Source organism: Bubalus kerabau, chromosome 15 (genome assembly GCF_029407905.1).
Source record: "Bubalus kerabau isolate K-KA32 ecotype Philippines breed swamp buffalo chromosome 15, PCC_UOA_SB_1v2, whole genome shotgun sequence".
NCBI lineage: Eukaryota > Metazoa > Chordata > Mammalia > Artiodactyla > Bovidae > Bubalus > Bubalus kerabau.
In genome coordinates this window covers 5,320,125-5,339,238 of record NC_073638.1, presented here as the reverse complement: position 1 = coordinate 5,339,238, position 19,114 = coordinate 5,320,125, and the positions used below count along the sequence as shown (strand labels likewise).

The 19,114-nt window shown below is 36.4% G+C and overlaps 1 protein-coding gene across 1 annotated transcript in view; it reads left to right on the top strand.

The window, feature by feature from the left end:
* The window catches only part of DYNC2H1 (dynein cytoplasmic 2 heavy chain 1), a 406,508-nt gene that overhangs the window by 104,205 nt on the left and 283,189 nt on the right, over window positions 1-19,114 (top strand). The window contains exons 42-49 of the mRNA XM_055547490.1: window positions 3,152-3,411; window positions 4,631-4,877; window positions 5,980-6,131; window positions 7,379-7,523; window positions 9,997-10,099; window positions 10,644-10,811; window positions 15,834-15,964; window positions 18,862-19,110. Of these exons, the coding sequence (XP_055403465.1) occupies window positions 3,152-3,411; window positions 4,631-4,877; window positions 5,980-6,131; window positions 7,379-7,523; window positions 9,997-10,099; window positions 10,644-10,811; window positions 15,834-15,964; window positions 18,862-19,110 (1,455 nt within the window). The remainder of the gene's footprint in view (window positions 1-3,151; window positions 3,412-4,630; window positions 4,878-5,979; window positions 6,132-7,378; window positions 7,524-9,996; window positions 10,100-10,643; window positions 10,812-15,833; window positions 15,965-18,861; window positions 19,111-19,114) is intronic.

The window sequence follows — 19,114 nt, the reverse complement described above, 5'->3', positions numbered from 1 at the left end:
AGATGGTGAGATATTACATGTTCCTGTGTTGGAAGAATCAATATTGTGAAAATGACTATACTACCAAATGCAATCTACAGTTTCAGTGTGATCCCTATGAAAATTACCTATGGCATTTTTCACAGAACTAGAACAAAAATTTCACATTTCATATGGAAACACAGAAGACCCTGAATAGCCCAAGCAGTCTTGAGAAAGAGGAATGGAGCTGGAGGAATCAACTGTTGTGACTTCATGTTATACTACAAAGCTACAGTCATCAAGACAGTACGGTAATGGCACAAAACAGGAATACAGACCAATGGAATAAGATAGAAAGCCCAGAAATAAACCCATGCACCTATGGGTACCTTAGTTTTGACAAAGAAGGCAAGAATATACAATGGAGCAAAGACAGCCTCTTCAATAAGTGGTGCTGGGAAAACTGGACAGCTACGTGCAAAAGAATGAAGTTAGAACACTTCTTAATACTATACACAAAGATAAACTCAAAAGGGATTAAAGATGTAAATGTGAGACCACAGACTATAAAACTGTTAGAGGAAATCATAGGCAGAACACTTGACATAAATCAACAGAAGATTCGCTATGACTCATCTAGAGTAATGGAAATAAAAACCAAAGTAAACAAGTGTGACCTGGTTAAACTTAAAAGCTTTTGCACAGCAAAGGAAACTATAAGCAAGGTGAAAAGACAACCCTCAGAATGGGAGAAAATGATAGCAAATGAAACAACTGACAAAGGATTAATTTCCAAAATATACATACAACTCAAAACCAGAGCAACAACCCATTGAAAAAGTGGGAAAAAGACCTAAACAGACATTTCTCCCAAGAAGACATACTGATGGCTACCAAACACATGAAAGGATGCTCAACCTCCCTCATTATTAGAGAAATGCAAGTCAAAACTGCCATGAGATATCACCTCACACTGGTCAGAATGGCCGTCATAAAAAAATCTGCAAACAATAAATGCTGGATAGGGTATGGAGGAAAGGGAATCCTCTTGCTCTGTTGGTGGGGATGTAAATTGATACAGCCACTACGGCGGTATGGAGATTACTTAAAAAACTAGGAATGAAAGCACCATATGACCCAGCAGTCCCACTCCAAGCAGATACTCTGAGGAAGCCAAAATTGAAAAAGACACATGTATCCCATTGTTCATTGCAGCACTGTTTACAATAGCTAGAACATGGAAGCAACCTAGATGTTCATTTACAGATGATTGGATAAAGAAGTAGTACGTATACACAATGGAATATTAATCATAAAAGGGAACCCATTTGTGTCAGTTCTAATGAGATGGATGAACCTAGGGCCTATTATACACAGAGAGGTAAGTCAGAAAAAGAAAGATAAATATCGTATGCTGCTGCTGCTGCTGCTGCTGCTAAGTCGCTTCAGTCGTGTCCGACTCAGTGCGACCCCATAGACAGCAGCCCACTAGGCTCCTCTGTCCCTGGGATTCTCCAGACAAGAACACTGGAGTGGGTTGCCATTTCCTTCTCCAAGGCATGAAAGTGAAAAGTGAAAGGGAAGTCACTCAGTCGTGTCTGACTCTTAGCGACCCCATGGACTGCAGGCTACCAGGCTCCTCCGTCCATGGGATTTTCCAGGCAAAAGTACTGGAGCGGGGTGCCATTGCCTTCTCCAAAATATCGTATACTAATGCATATATCCTGAAGATGGTACTGAAGAATGGTACTGACAGATGGCACTGAAGAATTTATTTTCAGAGCAGTAATAGAGAAACAGACATAGAGAATAGACTTATGGACATGGGGAGGGGAGGGGAGGATGAGATGTATGGACAGAATAACGTAGAAACTTACATTATCATATGTAAAGTAGATAGCCAATGGGAATTTGCTGTATGGCTCAGGAAACTCATACATTGGCTCTGTATCAACCTAGGGTGGTGGGATGGGGAGGGAGGTTTCACAGGGAGGGGATATATGTATACCTGTGGATGCTTCATGTTGAGGTTTGACATAAAAGTCTGTAAAGCAGTTATCCTTTGATTAAAAAATAAAACTATGAAAGATTTTTTAATAGGCTAAAGTCTGGACTGTGTTTTTTGTTAGATATTTTTGTACCTTCTTAGCTATATGAATAAATATAGTTATTTTATTCATTTTAATCTTAAAGTAACAAATTTTTAATCATTTTTTTAACCAGAAGAGTTTTCCAGTTATAAATGCTTAGATGGAACAATCATTATAGATCTTTATTTAGTGCAAAAGTCATTTCAGCTACATTGTTTATAAAGTAAAATTCTACATATTAAGGGATTTCTTCCTATTGACCTCCACTGAAATAATTGAGCACATATTCATTGGGGTTGGTTCCAACATTATGTTTCTGCATTTTTGTCATTTTGTTTCATTGATACCACCCTTTATTATTTTCTCTGTTGTGTTTTTCTTTCCGTAGCCCATCTGTTGCCTCTGTTGCCAGATGCTTCTTATTGTTACCACTCAATGTCTTATTGTACAGAATAAAAGTCAGTAAAGGTGTTGAGTTGCATTAGGGTTAACTCCCTGCTGTGCATCTGTATAGACGACAGTTTTGAAAGAGGAACAGGTTGAGAGCAGCAGTGGTGAGAGTGCAGTGGACAGTTATACTGGAAATGACGGGTCTTGGAGCCCTACACTGTGTTATTTGTAGTTTAGTTTTCATAAGAACTCAATGGGAAGTTGAATATGTTTATACAATATATGTGTGGACTGCTGCTAAGTCACTTCAGTCGTGTCCGACTCTGTGCGACCCCACATATGGCAGCTCTAGATGAATTTTATTTATTTGCTTGAATGATCATTTAGAGAATAATATGTGAGATAAAATGTTACTATAATTATTAAGGATATTTAGTAAGTTTAGTGCATGTGACGGAGAAGGAAATGGCAGCCCACTCCAGTGTTCTTGCCTGGAGAATCCCAGGGATGGAGGAGCCTGGTGGGCTGCTGTCTATGGGGTCGCATAGAGTTGGACATGACTGAAGCGACTTAGCAGCAGCAGCAGCCGTGCATGTGAACTTTTTTAAGAAGTAAGATGATTCTCTTTGAAGCATTTACTTTAAAGAATTAAAATTTCACATATTCTGTTTGGAGTATATGAAAATCTTTCATAACTTTTTCTTCTTAAGGTTTTTAACTGGGCACGACAATCTCCTCCAGACCCTCACAAACCACTGGACACATACTATGACTCAAGTAGAGGACAATTAGCATCTTATGTGCTGAAGAAGCCAGAAAACTTGACTGCTGATGATTTCAGCAATAGCCACACTCTTCCAGTTATTCAGACTCCTGACATGCAGCGAGGTCTAGACTATTTCAAACCTTGGTTAAGTCCTGATACTAAGCAGCCATTTATTCTTGTTGGACCAGAAGGATGTGGCAAAGGGTAAGAGCAGAAAAATAATAATCAAGATGCCTGTAATGGATTTATGCATCTCTCCTGTTCTAAAATGATTTAACAGATTTTGTTACATGTTTTTGGTTAAAGTGGCAGGTACATTTTCATGAAGGACTCTTTATTGTCACTATTTGTAAAAATAATATTACTATAGAGAAAAATATGTCCTTTTTTTCCTGCCAAGTTACGTGTTTCCTGATGGAATCAGAGAAATCTGAGAAGATACCCTTAAAAAAATTTGTGCATAGAATCACAACAAAATGATTAGTGCATGTGAACATTTTTTTGGATGGCATCACCGACTCAATGGATATGAGTAAACTCTGGGAGTTGGTGATGGACAGGGAGGCCTGGCTTGCTGCACTCCATGGGGTCGCAAAGAGTCAGACACGACTGAGTGATTGAACTCAAGTAAACTGAACTGAGCATTTTTTTTTAGATGTAAGATGATTCTCTTTGGAGCATTTACTTTAAAGAATTAAAATTTCACATACTCTAGAGTATATGAAAATCTATCACAATTTTTTGGTATACTTTTTATATATACATAAATGGTTTTTATGTATACTTTTTTCAAACTAAATTATTTTTGGTGAACCTTGATTTTTTTTTTTTTCCGGCTGAGTCTCAAGAATGCCTTAAAATATGAATTTATTTTTTTTTCCACTCTAAAAGTTAGAAATCTAGTTTAGTAGCTATGGATAGTTGTAGAAATTATATCTATTGTTACTACTATTTCCTTAAACAACATTGTAAATAATTTAGAAATGGAAATATTTAGAATTAGAAATCTTGGGGGCTTCCCTGGTGGCTTAGTGGAAAAGAGTCCATCTGCCAGTGCTGGAGACATAGGTTCAATCCCCGGTCCAGGAAGATTCCACATGCTGCAGAGCAGCTAAGCCTGTGTGCCACATCTATTGAACCTGTGCTCTGGGGCCTGGGATCCGCACCTACTGAGCCCCTGCGCCGCAGCTGCTGAGTCTCTGCGTCCGAGTCTGTGCTCAGTCTCGAGAAGCCCCCACGAAGAGAAGCCTGCAAGCCGCAGCTGGAGTAGTCCCTGCTTGCTGCAGCTAGAGAAAAGGACCTGTAGCAGTGAGGACCCGGCACAGCCAAAAGTACATATGTACTGAATAATAGAAATTGTATTTTGAATATGAAGAGTATTCTCTGGTTGCATTTATAAGGTCAAGTGTTTTGTCTTTCACAGGATGCTGCTCAGGTATGCGTTTTCCCAACTCCGGTCAACTTACATCGCCACAGTTCACTGTAGCACGCAGACTACTTCCCAGCATCTCCTGCAGAAACTGAGCCAGACTTGCATGGTCATCAGTACTAACACTGGCCGAGTATATAGACCGAGAGACTGTGAGAGACTCGTTCTGTACTTAAAAGACATCAACCTACCCAGGCTGGACAAATGGGGCACCAGTACTTTGATAGCTTTCCTGCAGCAGGTGGGTATTATCACTTGAAGTGTTTTGATATAATTGGAGACAATTTAATTTCACTAACTTTTCTTATAGATAGAAAATCTGCATCTCTCATTAGGACCATTGTGGAAATTAAATGGAAATTAAACTCCTGAAGCACCTTATTCCTACCCCAGGGCTACTTTCTTTGAACTTCCTACATCTAGAAATTAGTATTACATAGAGACGCTGTTTCAAAAGAATGAAAACAGCTGTTACCCTACACTGTTTACCTGCCCTTCATTCCTGAAAACAGAAGCTGAGGATGGTGTTAGAATTGCACAAGTTTTGGCTTAATTTTTCTACGTATGCACTCTTCCAAAAACAGTTATATTAATATATTTCCTCAGGCATGCCTCAGTCATTGTGGAAGGTTTTCTTTATGTGATTTATATCACACTGGGAACGCTAAATTCTAAATTAGAGCTTGATAATCAGGTTCACATTTTGCTTTTCTATGTAACTGCTGAATATATTAAAACATGTACAGAAAAAACCCAAACTGTTTTCCTTTTATTTTTCCCTATTTTTCACTTTTTTTGATAATTGCAAGTAGATTTATATTAATAGTATGATCTGCACTTTAATATTTATTTTGAAAAGCATTTTTAAAATGAGCATAGTTCAGCTAACTAACTGAACAGAGTCTTTTTTGAATTAAAAACATTTTTATTGGCTCATAGTTGATTGACATGCTTTGTTAGTTTTTGCTATCCATTAGTGAATCTGTTATATAGAATATATTTACTCTTTTTTATATCCTTTGCCCATACAGGTCATTAAAGAGTATTGAGAAGACTTGGCTGTGCTAGGCAGTAGATCCTTATTTGTTATCTATTTTGTATGTATACAGTGTGCAATTCCAACCTCCAGTTTATCCCACCACCTCGCCTATAACCATAAATTTGTTTTTGACATTGAACACAGAATCTTGAACAGTATTATTTTAATGAAATAAGAAATTAAAGTATATTTCAGTCAAATTTTTGAGTTAGAGGATGATTTCATTCAGAAACAATTGTTTTACGCAAAATATGATTATAAAATCTTAAGCATGAAACATTTAAACATATTTATTTTTAAATAGGTACTGACATATCAAGGATTTTATGATGAAAATTTAGAATGGGTTGGTTTAGAAAATATTCAAATTGTGGCTTCTATGTCAGCTGGAGGAAGACTGGGAAGACATCAGCTTACTACCAGATTTACTTCTATTGTTCGTCTTTGTGCTATAGAGTATGTATCATTGTATTAAAATTTTGTTTTTGACGTGGAGAGACATCTTATATATTGCATTTTATGAAAGTCTTAATGATATCACTTCCAAATGTAGAATATAAAAATAGTCCAATAGCTCTGATATTATTTTTTTCCTATCCTTCCTAAACTGTAAGAAGTAAGTTAGGGTGACGAAGGCTTTAATCAGTGCTTCTTATGTAATAGAAATAAACAGAACTACTTTGTATTGTCTCTAAATGTCAGTGTCAGGAATCTGAATGGTGAGTTTTAGGCTTAACTGTTTTATGGGTTATATAAAGCAAAAATACAATCAAATTTTATGAGATAACTAAAAAGAGAATTTATATCTGAACAAGGTAGAGTTAGATCATTTAGTGTCCTATAATATTAATCCTGATTTAGTAACTAAACAACAACAACAACAGATATTAATCCTGTTTTACCCATCCATCTCCATGGTCCATGATTGTTACATGAACTGCAATTTTATGACATTGTATCCTTGGTTATATTTTGCTTTACAAAACTTTTTTTTTTTTAAATAACTTTACTGAGGAAAACTTACATGCTGTAACACTTATCCATATATATTCTAGTAACCACAGTACTGTTTTAGGTTTTTTTTTTTTTTTTGACCATAGCACATGACATGTGGAATCTTATTTCCTGCCCAGGGATTGAACCTGAGCCCCTCTGCAGTCAAAGTATGGAGTCTTAACCACTGGATCACCAGCGAAGTCCTCCAAATCTTTTTTATGCTGTTGTGCTAAACTGCTCCCATCCATTAACATTCTTCTTTTAGAATGTTACAGCTGTATTGAAATAGATTTTGGTTTGGGAGGAAAGGTTGATTTTATTTGATGTTTTCTACTTCCATAGTTCTAAAGTGGATTATTGTTCTTTGTATAGAATATACTTAATTACAGATGCTTTTTCTTAAGCATACTTTTCCTCTGACCCTTGCCAACTATCAGTGGTCTTTTAAACAATTATGTTTTTAAGTCATTTCATTAGAATCCTGTATTAGAATCCTTAGTATTTGACAACAGATAATTAGGGATCTGATTGAGTTGAAGTAAGAATAAGGACCGTGAGTTTGGCTTAAGCCCTTGAGTAAACCTTGGAGGTATCTAGGCCTCACAGTTTGAAAACCACACAGTTTGGAAATCAGTTCTATACCTTAACATTAAAATAATAATTTAGAATATTTATTTCAACTTCTTATATGATTTTTTTTTTTTTAGTTACCCAGAAAGAGAGCAATTACAAACAATTTATGGAGCATATTTGGAAGCAGTTCTACATAAAAATCTGAAGAATCATTCTATTTGGGGTTCTTCTTCAAAAATTTATCTCTTAGCAGGATCTATGGTACAAGTGTATGAACAGGTATATATTCACTTATATTGTAGTTTTCATGTCTATTAGTATCACTTCTAGAGGGCTGCCTTTAATCCTAACCTGCGTTGGTGCTCAGGCTTTATTTTCCTGCCATTTATACTTTTCTCCTAGAGAGGAACTCTCGAGGGTAGATGTTTGTGTGTACTTCATTCACTATTACATCTTCTGGCAGTTTCTAATAGACACCCAACAAATATTGAAAAAACAAATCAGTGGGTAAGTGGTTATTCTGCTTTGAGCTCAAATTTAGCATATTTACAATGGGGTTTGTTTTCTTTCTAAAACTAGATCTTTCTCCTGACTTCTTTCAGTTTCTGTCTTCCGGGATTCAAACCTGAGAGTAATTTTTGATGTTTCTTTCTTTCCTTCTGTCTGTGAAGAAATGTTTAAAATGCTCTGATAAAGTAAGGATGTAGAAGATATTTATTGAGTACCTCCTCTTTCCAGTGCTGGTCCTAAGGATACAAAGATAACTGAGTCACTGTTTTTGAGCGTGCACACACTAATGAGGGACCTGATCATATAAATAAACTATTAATATGGTGTAGTAAGTATAGCAGGGCTTCTCAGGTGGTGCATTGGTAAAGAATCCACCTGCCAATGCAGGAGACACAAGAGATGTGAGTTCAGTCCCTGGATTGGGAAGATTCCCTGCAGTGGGAAATGGCAACCCACCCCAGTATGCTTGCCTGAAAAATTGGACAGAGGAGCCTGGCAGGCTACAGTCCATGGGGCCACAAAGAGTTGGACACAACTGAGCGACTGAGCACACAATATGTATATCATTAGCAGTATGTACTAGTTACAGAGACAGCATGAAAGAGGGAGTGAGTAACTTTGTTGTGTGTGGTAGATTTTTAAGAGGAAATGTGGTCTAAGTTTTGAAAAATGAAGAGAAATTCACAAAGTGACCTAAGATGAAAGAGGGTCTTCCTGGGTAAAGGGAATAGCATGTGAAAGTTATGAAAGTGTTTGTGGAAGATGCTCTTAATAGTATTAGAGTAGAAGTGCGTGAATGCTCCATTGCTTCATTCATGTCTGACTCTTTGTGATCCTCTGGATTGTAGCCCTCCAGGCTCCTCTGTCCGTCAAATTCTCCAGGCAAGAATACTGGAGTGGGTTGCCATATCCTCCTACAGGGCATCTTCCTGACCCAGGAACTGAACCTGCATCTCTTATATCTCCTGCATTGGCAGGCAGGTTCTTTACCACTAGTACCATATAGAAAGCCCAGAGTGAGGAAAGAAAAAACTATGTTTTTATAAATTAATTCATATGTTAGGTGATCAAGGCCAGAGCAAGAGAAGTGGCCCTGTCTGTAGGGAGGAGGGCACAGGCTGTACACTTGTTGCTGATATATATGAGTTGTGGCACTTTGATTTGTTCAAAGTTCTGTGACCTCTTGAACATAAGATAGCTCTGTCGGTCCTGCTGTTATAAAGTGGGTCTGTCTTACACTCATGAGCACCTTGGAATTATAGCTCCCATTTTACACTTAGGTTGGCTTTCCTTTGGCATCTGGTCCCGTCACTTCATGGCAAATAGGTGGGGAAACAATGGAAACAGTGACAGACTTTATTTTCTTGGGCTCCAAGATCACTGCCTGTGGTGACTGCAGCCATGAAATTAGAAGACGCTTGTTGCTTGGAAGAAAAGCTGTGAAAAACATAGGCAGCGTATTAAAAGGCAGAGACATTACTTTGCCAAAAAAGGTCCGTATAGTCAAAGCTGTGGTTTTTCCAGTGGTCGTGTATGGATGTGAGAATTGGGCTATAAAGAAAGCCAAACACCAAAGAATTGATGCTTTTGAACTGTGGTGTTGGAGAAGACTCTTGAGAGTCCCTTGGGCTGCAAGGAGATCCAACCAGTCCATCCTAAAGGAAATCAGTCCGGAATACTCATTGGAAGGACTGATACTGAAGCTGAAACTCCAATACTTTGTCCATCTGATGCGAAGAACTGACTCATTGGAAAAGACCCTGATGCTGGAAAAGATTGAAGGCAGGAGGCGAAGGGGACGATAGAAGATGAGATGGTTGGATGGCATCATTGACTCAATGGGCATGTGTTTGAGTAAGCTCTGGGAGTTGGTGATGGCCTGGGAAGCCTGGCGATCTGCAGTCCGTGGGGTCACAAAGAGACGGACACGACTGAGTGACTGAACTGAACTGACTTTCCTTGAATTCCTTTCTTTAGGAGGACTTTTTAACTTTTTATTTTGTTTTCTTGCGTGGACAACCTTTTATCATCTTATTGAAGTTTATGAACAACCTTTCTTAGATAATGTTTTTTAGGTGCATAAAATATAGTATACAAGATAACTAAGGAAATCAGTAATGTTCATACACGGTTCCACTCACTGGTAGAAACTGACATTCCTGTAAATTTAAAGTGACTGAAAAATTTACATCATGATTATGAATTTAAAAGAATAGGACAAATCATTTGCCTTTTTTTTCAGGTGCGGGCCAAATTTACAGTTGATGATTATAGTCATTATTTCTTTACTCCTTGCATCCTTACCCAGTGGGTTCTTGGCTTATTCAGATATGATTTAGAAGGAGGTAAGTTTTGCTTTTATGATTTCAAATCATTTATCTTTCTTTAGAATGTCATAGTGTGTCTCTCCATGTGTATTTATGCTGTGTATTATATTTGCAATAGATAAATGAGTATTGAAATGATAATATTTTAAAAATTATAATTGAAATAATGTTGATATTAAATTTAAACATATGAAAATTGTGATATTTTAGTACACTTCCTTTTCTAAACTATGATTTTCACTATTAAAACTTGATTTGAGAAAAAATGTAATCATTATTCTTTACAGCCAAAGCAAGTTTAATATGCTTTTAGGGATTGATATTTTTAGTAAACTACTAGAGATAATAGTGTTTAACATATCCTTTAAATAATCAAAAAAATTTACCTACTCATTCATAAAATGAATTTTAACTCTTTTCCCCTTTTTTTTCTATTTATCTGATGCCAAAATTATGGTATGTAGATTCTCATTCTCTAATTCTTTCTAACATTATGTTGAAATAGCCCATTTTTAAATCATTTGAATTTTACTCTAATTAAAGAAAATTTTGTCTCTTTTAGGATGCTCAAACCATCCTCTAGATTATGTATTAGAAATTGTAGCATATGAAGCACGGCGCTTATTTCGTGACAAAATTGTTGGTGCAAAGGAACTTCATTTATTTGACAGCATTTTAACATCAGTGTTTCAAGGAGATTGGGGCTCAGATGTACTAGATAATATGGCAGGTAATATAGTTACAGACTTTTGTAAATTTATAAATGCTGTGAGAACTTTCAAATTATTTTTCTTTCTGATAGTATGATTTCATATGTCTAAACAAATCAAAACTTTGGATAATTTAGGTATTATTGAATCGCTTTACTGTGGAGTAAAAATTAATACGACATTGTAGATCAACTATGCTTCAGTAAAATAAAATGAAAAGCCCTAAAACCTTGGATAATTTTAATGTTTTAACCATAAGAAGTTGCTTTGTCTTTTTTACTAGATTGCAGTAGTTATTTTCCAAACAAAATAATGACGGTAATTTTTTTCTTGGAAACAGTTGTTCAGACTGCAAGTGTTTTATATTTGCAATTCAAAATTGTATTTCCTGAAGGACTTTTACTAATAAAAATAACCGTATATGTGTGATACTTAAAAGGTCATAGTGAAGATCTGTATTTGATTATAATGAACTTTGATTTGAGAATAATGGCAGCTCTCATTCCTGTCTCTACTGTTAGTGTCCTTAGCACAGAACACGCACCCATTAGCAGCTTTACCCGTTGTTACGATAAACAAAGCGTAGCACCAAAGGAGCTATGTTACATTTGCAACTGTTACTGCTTAATGACCAATTTGTATTATGAAAATGCTGTGGGAGTGATGCATGTAATAGGAAAATCAACATGGTGAAAGGACTTTGACAGAAGAAGACTATCATTTGAATCTATTCCGTAATAAAACTGCTTTTAAGCTATAAAATGAGTTTCTGTTGTATTAGAGTGTAAAGCTAGGCTTCAAAAATATTACATGTAGTACATTATACTGTATCTTTCTGCATTTGATATTGGTTCCAGGATCATAATGACATAAGTGAGGGGGAGTCTTAAAGAAGAAAGGGATGTTAAGATTGATAGAAGGAATTTTCTAGGTGTTGCTTGAGTTTTAGAATCAGGAAATAAGACAGTATGAAATGCTAAGAGAAGCCTGATAATAGTTCAAAGTTGACTTGATTTTGAGTGAGGTTTTATGTCATTGTGTACTGTAGCTTTCATGGCTTAGCATGGAGAACTTTGGTTTTCAAATACTACCACTTTTCTCAATCAAAAAACTGAGTTAATAATGTCTCTTCCTGAGAAGAAAATGATATATCCTTTGGACATTAGATAGTATTAGTGTGTTTTTCTCTACAGTTTTTGTCTTTTAGGGTCTCATGTAGGACTCAATACATAATGTCTTTTCTCAGCATTTTACTTTTAAATAAAGGATTGTATTTTTTTTAAAAAACAGACTTGGTATCTGTTAGATCTTGGCAAATAGGATTTTCACATAGTAGAATATTAGTTTATTAAGAAAAATTTAATTTTAGATACTTAAACTAGATACATTCTGAATATATTTGGGATAAATGCTGGAATTTAGGGGTATAGCAGATTAGAGACTAATTCCTTTTTTGAGGAAGTTACTTTGAAATTTTTTAAAATAATTTTTATTTTGAGATAATTATAGATTTACATACAGTTATAAGAACTAATAGAGAGAGAGAGCGTGAACTTTGTACTTTTTTCCCCCAGTAGTAGCATCTGACAAGAGTATAGTACAAGGTCACAACCAGGGTATTGACACCGGTACAGTTAAAACGGATGAACTCCTCTCCCCTCCTCTGGAAACGACCATCTTTTCAGTGTTTAATTTTGCCATTTCAAGTATCTTACTTTTCATTCGGGATAATTCTCTGGAGATATATGCAGATTCTCAAGTGTTTCAGTGGTTTATTCCTTTTTATTGCTGAGTAGGTATTTTGAAATGCTACCATTTCTTTCACTGTGTACTTGTTGAAGGGCATCTGAATTGTTTTTGGTGTTTGGCTCTTAGGAGGAAAGCTGCTATAGCCATTTATGTACAGGTTTTCTGTGGACTTTTTTGTTTCTCTGAGATAAATGTTCAGAAATGCAGTTGCAGTGTTGAATGGTACTTGTATGCTTAATTAACAAATAACAAAACTACCACACTGTTTTCTAGAGTAGATGTATTTCATTTTATATTCCCACCAGCAATATATGAGTGATCCAATTGCTCCACATCCTTGCCAGCATTGGGTGTCATCACTATTTTTTATTTTGGCCATTCTGATAAGTGTATATTGATGTGTCGTGGTGGTTTTGTTTTGTGTCTTGAAAATGAAGTCGTTCAGTGAGGTTGAGCATCGAGTGTCTTCTGCATGTCCTCTTCAGTGAAATGTCTCTGTGTCTTTTGCCCACATTCTAATTGGGTTTTTTAAATATTGAGTTTTTAGGGTTCATTATGTATTTTAGATACTATTCTTTTATCAAATATGTGATTAGCAAATATATTCTCCCACTCTGTAGCTTGTATTTTCATCTTCTTAATAGAGTCTTTTATAGATAAAAAAAGTTTTAACTTGATGAAGCTCAATTTATTAATTTTTCAAAGGTTTTTTTGGTGTCAAGCTTAAGAACTAGGTGTAGTCCTAGATTTTGAAGATTTTTCCCTACTGTTTTCCCCTAGAGAGTTTATAGTTTTATATTTTAAATCAGTGATCCAGTTTGAGTGAATTTCTCTGTAAGATGTGAGACTTGGGTCAGAGTTCATTTCTTTGCCTGTGGTTGTCCACTTGTTCTAGTACTGTTTGTTAAGTAGTTACCTTTCTGCCTTGAATTGCTTTTGCACATTTTTCAAAAATTAGTTGTGTAAGAAATGAATTGCCAGTCCAGGTTCGTTGCAAGATACTGGATGCTTGGGGCTGGTGCACTGGGGTGACCCAGAGGGATGGTACAGGGAGGGAGGTGGGAGGGGGGTTCAGGATGGGGAACACGTGTATACCCGTGGCAGATTCATGTTGATGTATGGCAAACCAATACAATATTGTAAAGTAATTAGCCTCCAATTAAAATAAATGAATTTAACTAAAAAAATAAAAGCAGAGCTGATAAAAAAAAAATTAGTTGTATAAGTCTGTTCCTGGGTTCTCAATTCTGTTCCTTGATGTATATCAGTCTTTCTGCCAATAACATAGTTTTGATTGCTGTAGCTTAGTGTCTTAAAATTCAGTTGACTGTTTCCTTATTTATTCTTCCTTTCTCAGAATCATTCTAGGTATTTCAATTCCCTTGCCTTTCCATATAAATTTTAGAATAATCTTGTCTGTATATACAGTGTTGCGGATTGTGGTAGGAATTGTATTAGTTCTGTATATTGGTTTCAGGAAAAACTGACCTCTTTATTATGTTGATTTTTCTAATCCATGAATGTAATATATTTATTCATTTATTTACTCTTTGCTTTCTTTCGTTAGTGTTGTATGATTTTCAGCATATGGCCTATAACATATTTGTTAGATTAACACCTAAGATTTTAATTTTTTTTTGAGCAGATTGCAGAAAACCAAGTTGTATCTTGAACTTCCCTTGTATCTCAGTCAATAAAGGATCTGTCTGCAATTCGGGAGACCCAGGTTTGATACCTGGGTCAGGAAGATCCCCTGGAGAAGGAAATGGCAACCCACTCCAGTATTCCTGCCTAGAGAATCTGATGGATAGAGGAGCCTGGCAGGCCACAGTCCATGGGGTCACAAGAGTTGGACATGACTTGGTGATTAAGCTCTATACAAGCTGTATGTTAAAGAATGACTATATTAAGTGAAGAAGAGAGGAAGAGCATTCTAGACAAAGGAAAAAGAATATGCAAAGAATCAAAGGTTTGAGAAAACTAGAGTATGTTGTAGGATACAGAGAAAGATAAGAGATTCAAGCAGTCGGTGAAGCCAAATTGTAGCCAAATTACCTTGATTAGGAAAATGTTTTAAGGCAGTGGGAAGCTATATGTGATATTGGAGTGCAGTGGCACTAGCAGATTTTGTTTTGTGTTTGTTACTCTAGTAGCAGTGAGGATACATTTAATGGGGCAGAGGCTTGTAGCAGGGATATGAGTTAGGAGCATGTTCTTATAGTTGAGAAATGATGAGATATGAAGATAATGAGTTGTTTCTTACATGTGTTTGAATGTTTTTCAAGTGTTTTGGGAGTCTACATAAAGTTTATCCTTTCTATGAGGGGAGAAATTAGGTTTGTCTTATTCATTACTTATTTTAACAAAGTACAGTGTTTAAATACAGATCTGTGATAGATATGTGTTTAATGAATGAATGCACGAGTTATATGTATGTTAAGCAATTGGAAATATGGGACTAGACTGGAGCTGGGAGACCTGCCTATAGATCATGAATCAGATTTTGGTATATATTTAGATAGTTGATAGTTTAATATACAGAATAAGATTAAATAATTCCAAGGGCATATTTATTATAAAATTAAAGTATAACAGACTGACTTTGGATCCCAATGAAACTAAAGAATATGAGTGATAAGTGGACAGCTGAAAAGAATAGTGGTAGTGACTTGAGCCCAGTATAGATTCAAGGAAAAAGCTCCTTTAAGGAGATGCACACAAGTCATGTTAGGATAATGACTATAAGATTTGGATTTGGCACTTATGGCAGTATTGTTGTTCCCAAATAAGACTTTAGATAGTGGTTTTGCTAAGTAGAAAATGTGAGAAATGTGATGGATAAAGAAAGAAGAATGTGAGTCTAGGGAAGGGAGGGCTGTTGCTGAATGCTCTATATGATAAGAAGACTGCTGGAACAGTCTCCCAGAGGAATTGGGAGCGGGAAGTTTCACTAGAATGGTGAACAGATTTTCCTTATATGGTAATAGGAACACTGCTACAGATAAATTTAAGAAAAGTTGTGGTGTTTTTATTTTCCAATTACAATTTGATTAATTTTTCTTTTATTTTAAAAGATAAGGCTCTTGATATTATTTATAAATCTGTGTTCTTTTTCAAGAATAATTTTGAGATTGTTTTATTTGTTTGCCATTTCAAAGTAATTAATCTTTGCCTTTTTGGGGATGTTCTTATTTGGACTAATATAGTTAAAAATGGTTTAGTGTGAAATACATTTACTGATACTCCCATTAGAAATAACACATATGAAGAAAAAATACCTTTCATTTCTACAGATAATTTCTATGTTACGTGGGGAGCCCAACATAATTCAGGAACAAGGTCAGTCCCAGGACAACCTTTGCCTCCCCATGGAAAACCACTTGGAAAACTAAATTCTTCAGATCTTAAGGATGTTATTAAAAAGGTATGATATGAATCATGAATTTGAATTGGGATTTGATTATGATTGAAACCGTTTTCAAAATATTTGTTGCAAGCTTTCTGAGGGCATTAAGTGAAAGATCTTAGAATAGGAGAAACTGGTTTGTGTCTTACAGAAGACAGCCCAGTGTGTCAGATCTAACCAGAAGCACATGTACTAACACAGATAAGTCTAAAATTGCTAAGATACATGCTGGGAAAAGGTATCTGAGGTTGGAACTATTAAAAAGACTTAATTGGGAAATACTGCTGTTAATAGACTATTGACAGTTAATGTACTGTTAACTGCTCATCCTAGAGCAGTGGTCTTAGCCTTTAGTGAGCATTAGAAATTAGTACCGGAAAATATTGATGACTGGGTCCCATCGTGAGAAGTCGGATTTGATAGGTGCTAATCTGAACTTAAAAAAATCAGAAAAGAATCCAAATTTTGGGCTCCTAAATGATATTGATGTTGCTGTTTCACTGAAACTTTTAACAGCACTGTCCTACAGAGTGGTTTTTTTTTTTTATTAATTGTAATAAGAAGCAACTGTATTACATATGATTGCTTCAAAGATTAATATTTGTATGGAAGTTAGTATGGATTTTATACCCAGAAAAGTTTTTCATGGTCTGGTAAACTGATTTATCTGACTGGAATGGGTATTGCAAAGTTTGGGAATATGCAGATGTTGTTAAATGTGTGAAAGTTGTCCTCTGTCTCTCCCTTCCCTCTATCAATGGCTCCTGGCAGGGCATGCTACCTCTTCATAGGCTTTTGATTCGTGTCTGAGCAGTACATAAAAACGAGGGTTCACAAAATATTTTCATTTAGGCACTGCGTTTTGAGAGTTTGGAAATTGTCTTATACTCTGTGCACACTGACTTCACGTGCTGTTGTTTTGCTGTTCAGTCGTGTCCGACTCTTTGCACCCCCATGGACTGCAGCACGCCAGGCTGTGCTTCACCATCTCCTGGAGCTTACTCAAACTCTTGTCCATTGAATCAGTGATACCATCTAATCATCTCATCCTCTATTGTCCCCTTCTCCTCCTGCCTTCGATCTTTCCCAGAATCAGGGCCTTTTCTAATAAGTCGGCTCTTCACATAAGGTGATGGAAGTATTGGAGTTTCAGCTTTCAGCATCAGTCCTTCCAATGAACACCCAGGACTGATCTCCTTTAGGATGGACTGGTTGAATCTCCTTGCAGTCCAAGGGACTCTCAAGAGTCTTCTCCAACAGCACAGTTCAAAACTATCAATTCCTCAGGCTCAGCTTTCTTTATTGCCCAACTCTCACATCCATACGTGACTACTGGAAAAACCATAGCTTTGGCTATATGGGCCTTTGTTGGCAAAGTAATGTCTTTGCTTTTTAATATGCTCTCTGGGTTTGTCATAGCTTTTCTTCCAAGGAGCAAGTGTCTTTTAATTTTATGGCTACAGTCACCATCTGTAGTGATTTTGGAACCCAAGAAAATGGTCTCTCACTGTTTCCATTGTTTCCCCATCTATTTGCAATGAAGTGATGGGACCAGATGCCACCATAATCTTAGCTTTTTAAAGGTTGAATTTTAAGCCAGCTTTTTTACTCTCCTCTTTCACCTCCATCAGGAGGCTCTTCCTCTTTGCTTTCTGCCGTTAGGGCAGAAAGCATCTTCATATCTGAGGTGATTGATATTTCTCCCAGCAATCTTGATTCCAGCTTTTGCTTCATCCAGCCCCATGTTTCACATGATGTACTCTGCATACAAGTTTAATAAGCAGGGTGACAATATACAGCCTTGATGTACTCTTTTCCCAATTTGGAACCAGTCTGTTGTTCCATGTCCAGTTCTAACGGTTACTTCTTGACCTGCATACAGATTTCTTAGGAGGCAGATGAGGAGGTCTGGTATTCCCAATTTCGAAGAAATTTCCAGTTTGTTGTGATCCACACAGTCAAAGGCTTTAGTGTATACAATGAAGCAGAAGTAGTTGTTTTTCTGGAACTCCCTTGCTTTTTCTATGATCCAGTGGATGTTGGCAGTTTGATCAGTGGTTCCTCTGCATTTTCTAAATTCATCTTGAACATATTTAAGTTCTCAGTTCATGTACTGTTGAAGCCTGGTTTGGAGAATTTGAGCATTACTTTACTAGCGTGTGAGATGAGTGCAATTGTGCGGTAGTTTGAGCATTCTTTGGCATTGCCTTTCTTTGGGATTGGAATGAAAACTGACATTTTCCAGTCCTGGGGCCACTGCTGAGTTTTCCAAATTTGCTGGCATGTTGTGTGCAACACTTTCACAGCATCATCTTTTAGTATTTGAAATAGCTCAACTGGAATTCCATCACCTCCACTAGCTTTGTTTGTTGTGATGCTTCCTAAGGCCCAGTAGACTTCACATTCCAGGATGTCTGGCTCTAGGTGAGTGATCACACCATTGTGTTTATCTGGGTCATGACGATCTTTTTTGTATAGTTTCTTCTCTGTATTCTTGCCACCTGTTTTTAATATCTTCTGTTTCTCTTAGGTCCATACTGTTTCTGTCCTTTATTGTGCCCATCTTTGCATGAAATGTTCCTTTGGTAACAAGTGGTAAAAATTGGATAGTTTGAAGTCTTTTACATCCTGCTTATCTTATACTGCTTTTTACTAGTTATATTAAAGATATTCAAAAGTAATTGACTGTTGTGGACTTATGCACTTGTTTGACATCATGTAAATTTTTCCTTAGAAAGTGCCATGCACCTGGATTACTAGATAGATAAGAGAGTGTGAGACAACACATATTTACTCAACTTCTTTTCTTGAGTGCACCAAAAATATAATATCTTAATCTAGATAATTAACACTTTGTTATATACTTGAGACTTGCATTAATTATGTAACATTATTTGTGTTTTTTTTTTTTAAAGGGTCTTATTCATTATGGACGAGATAACCAGAATTTAGATATTTTGCTTTTCCAAGAAGTCCTGGAATATATGTCTAGGATTGACAGAGTGCTGAGTTTTCCTGGAGGTTCGCTTCTGCTAGCAGGACGCAGTGGTGTGGGTCGTCGGACCATCGCGTCTTTAGTCAGTCACATGCACGGGGCAGTGCTGTTCTCACCAAAGATTTCCAGGGGATATGAACTGAAGCATTTCAAGAATGATCTCAAATATGTAA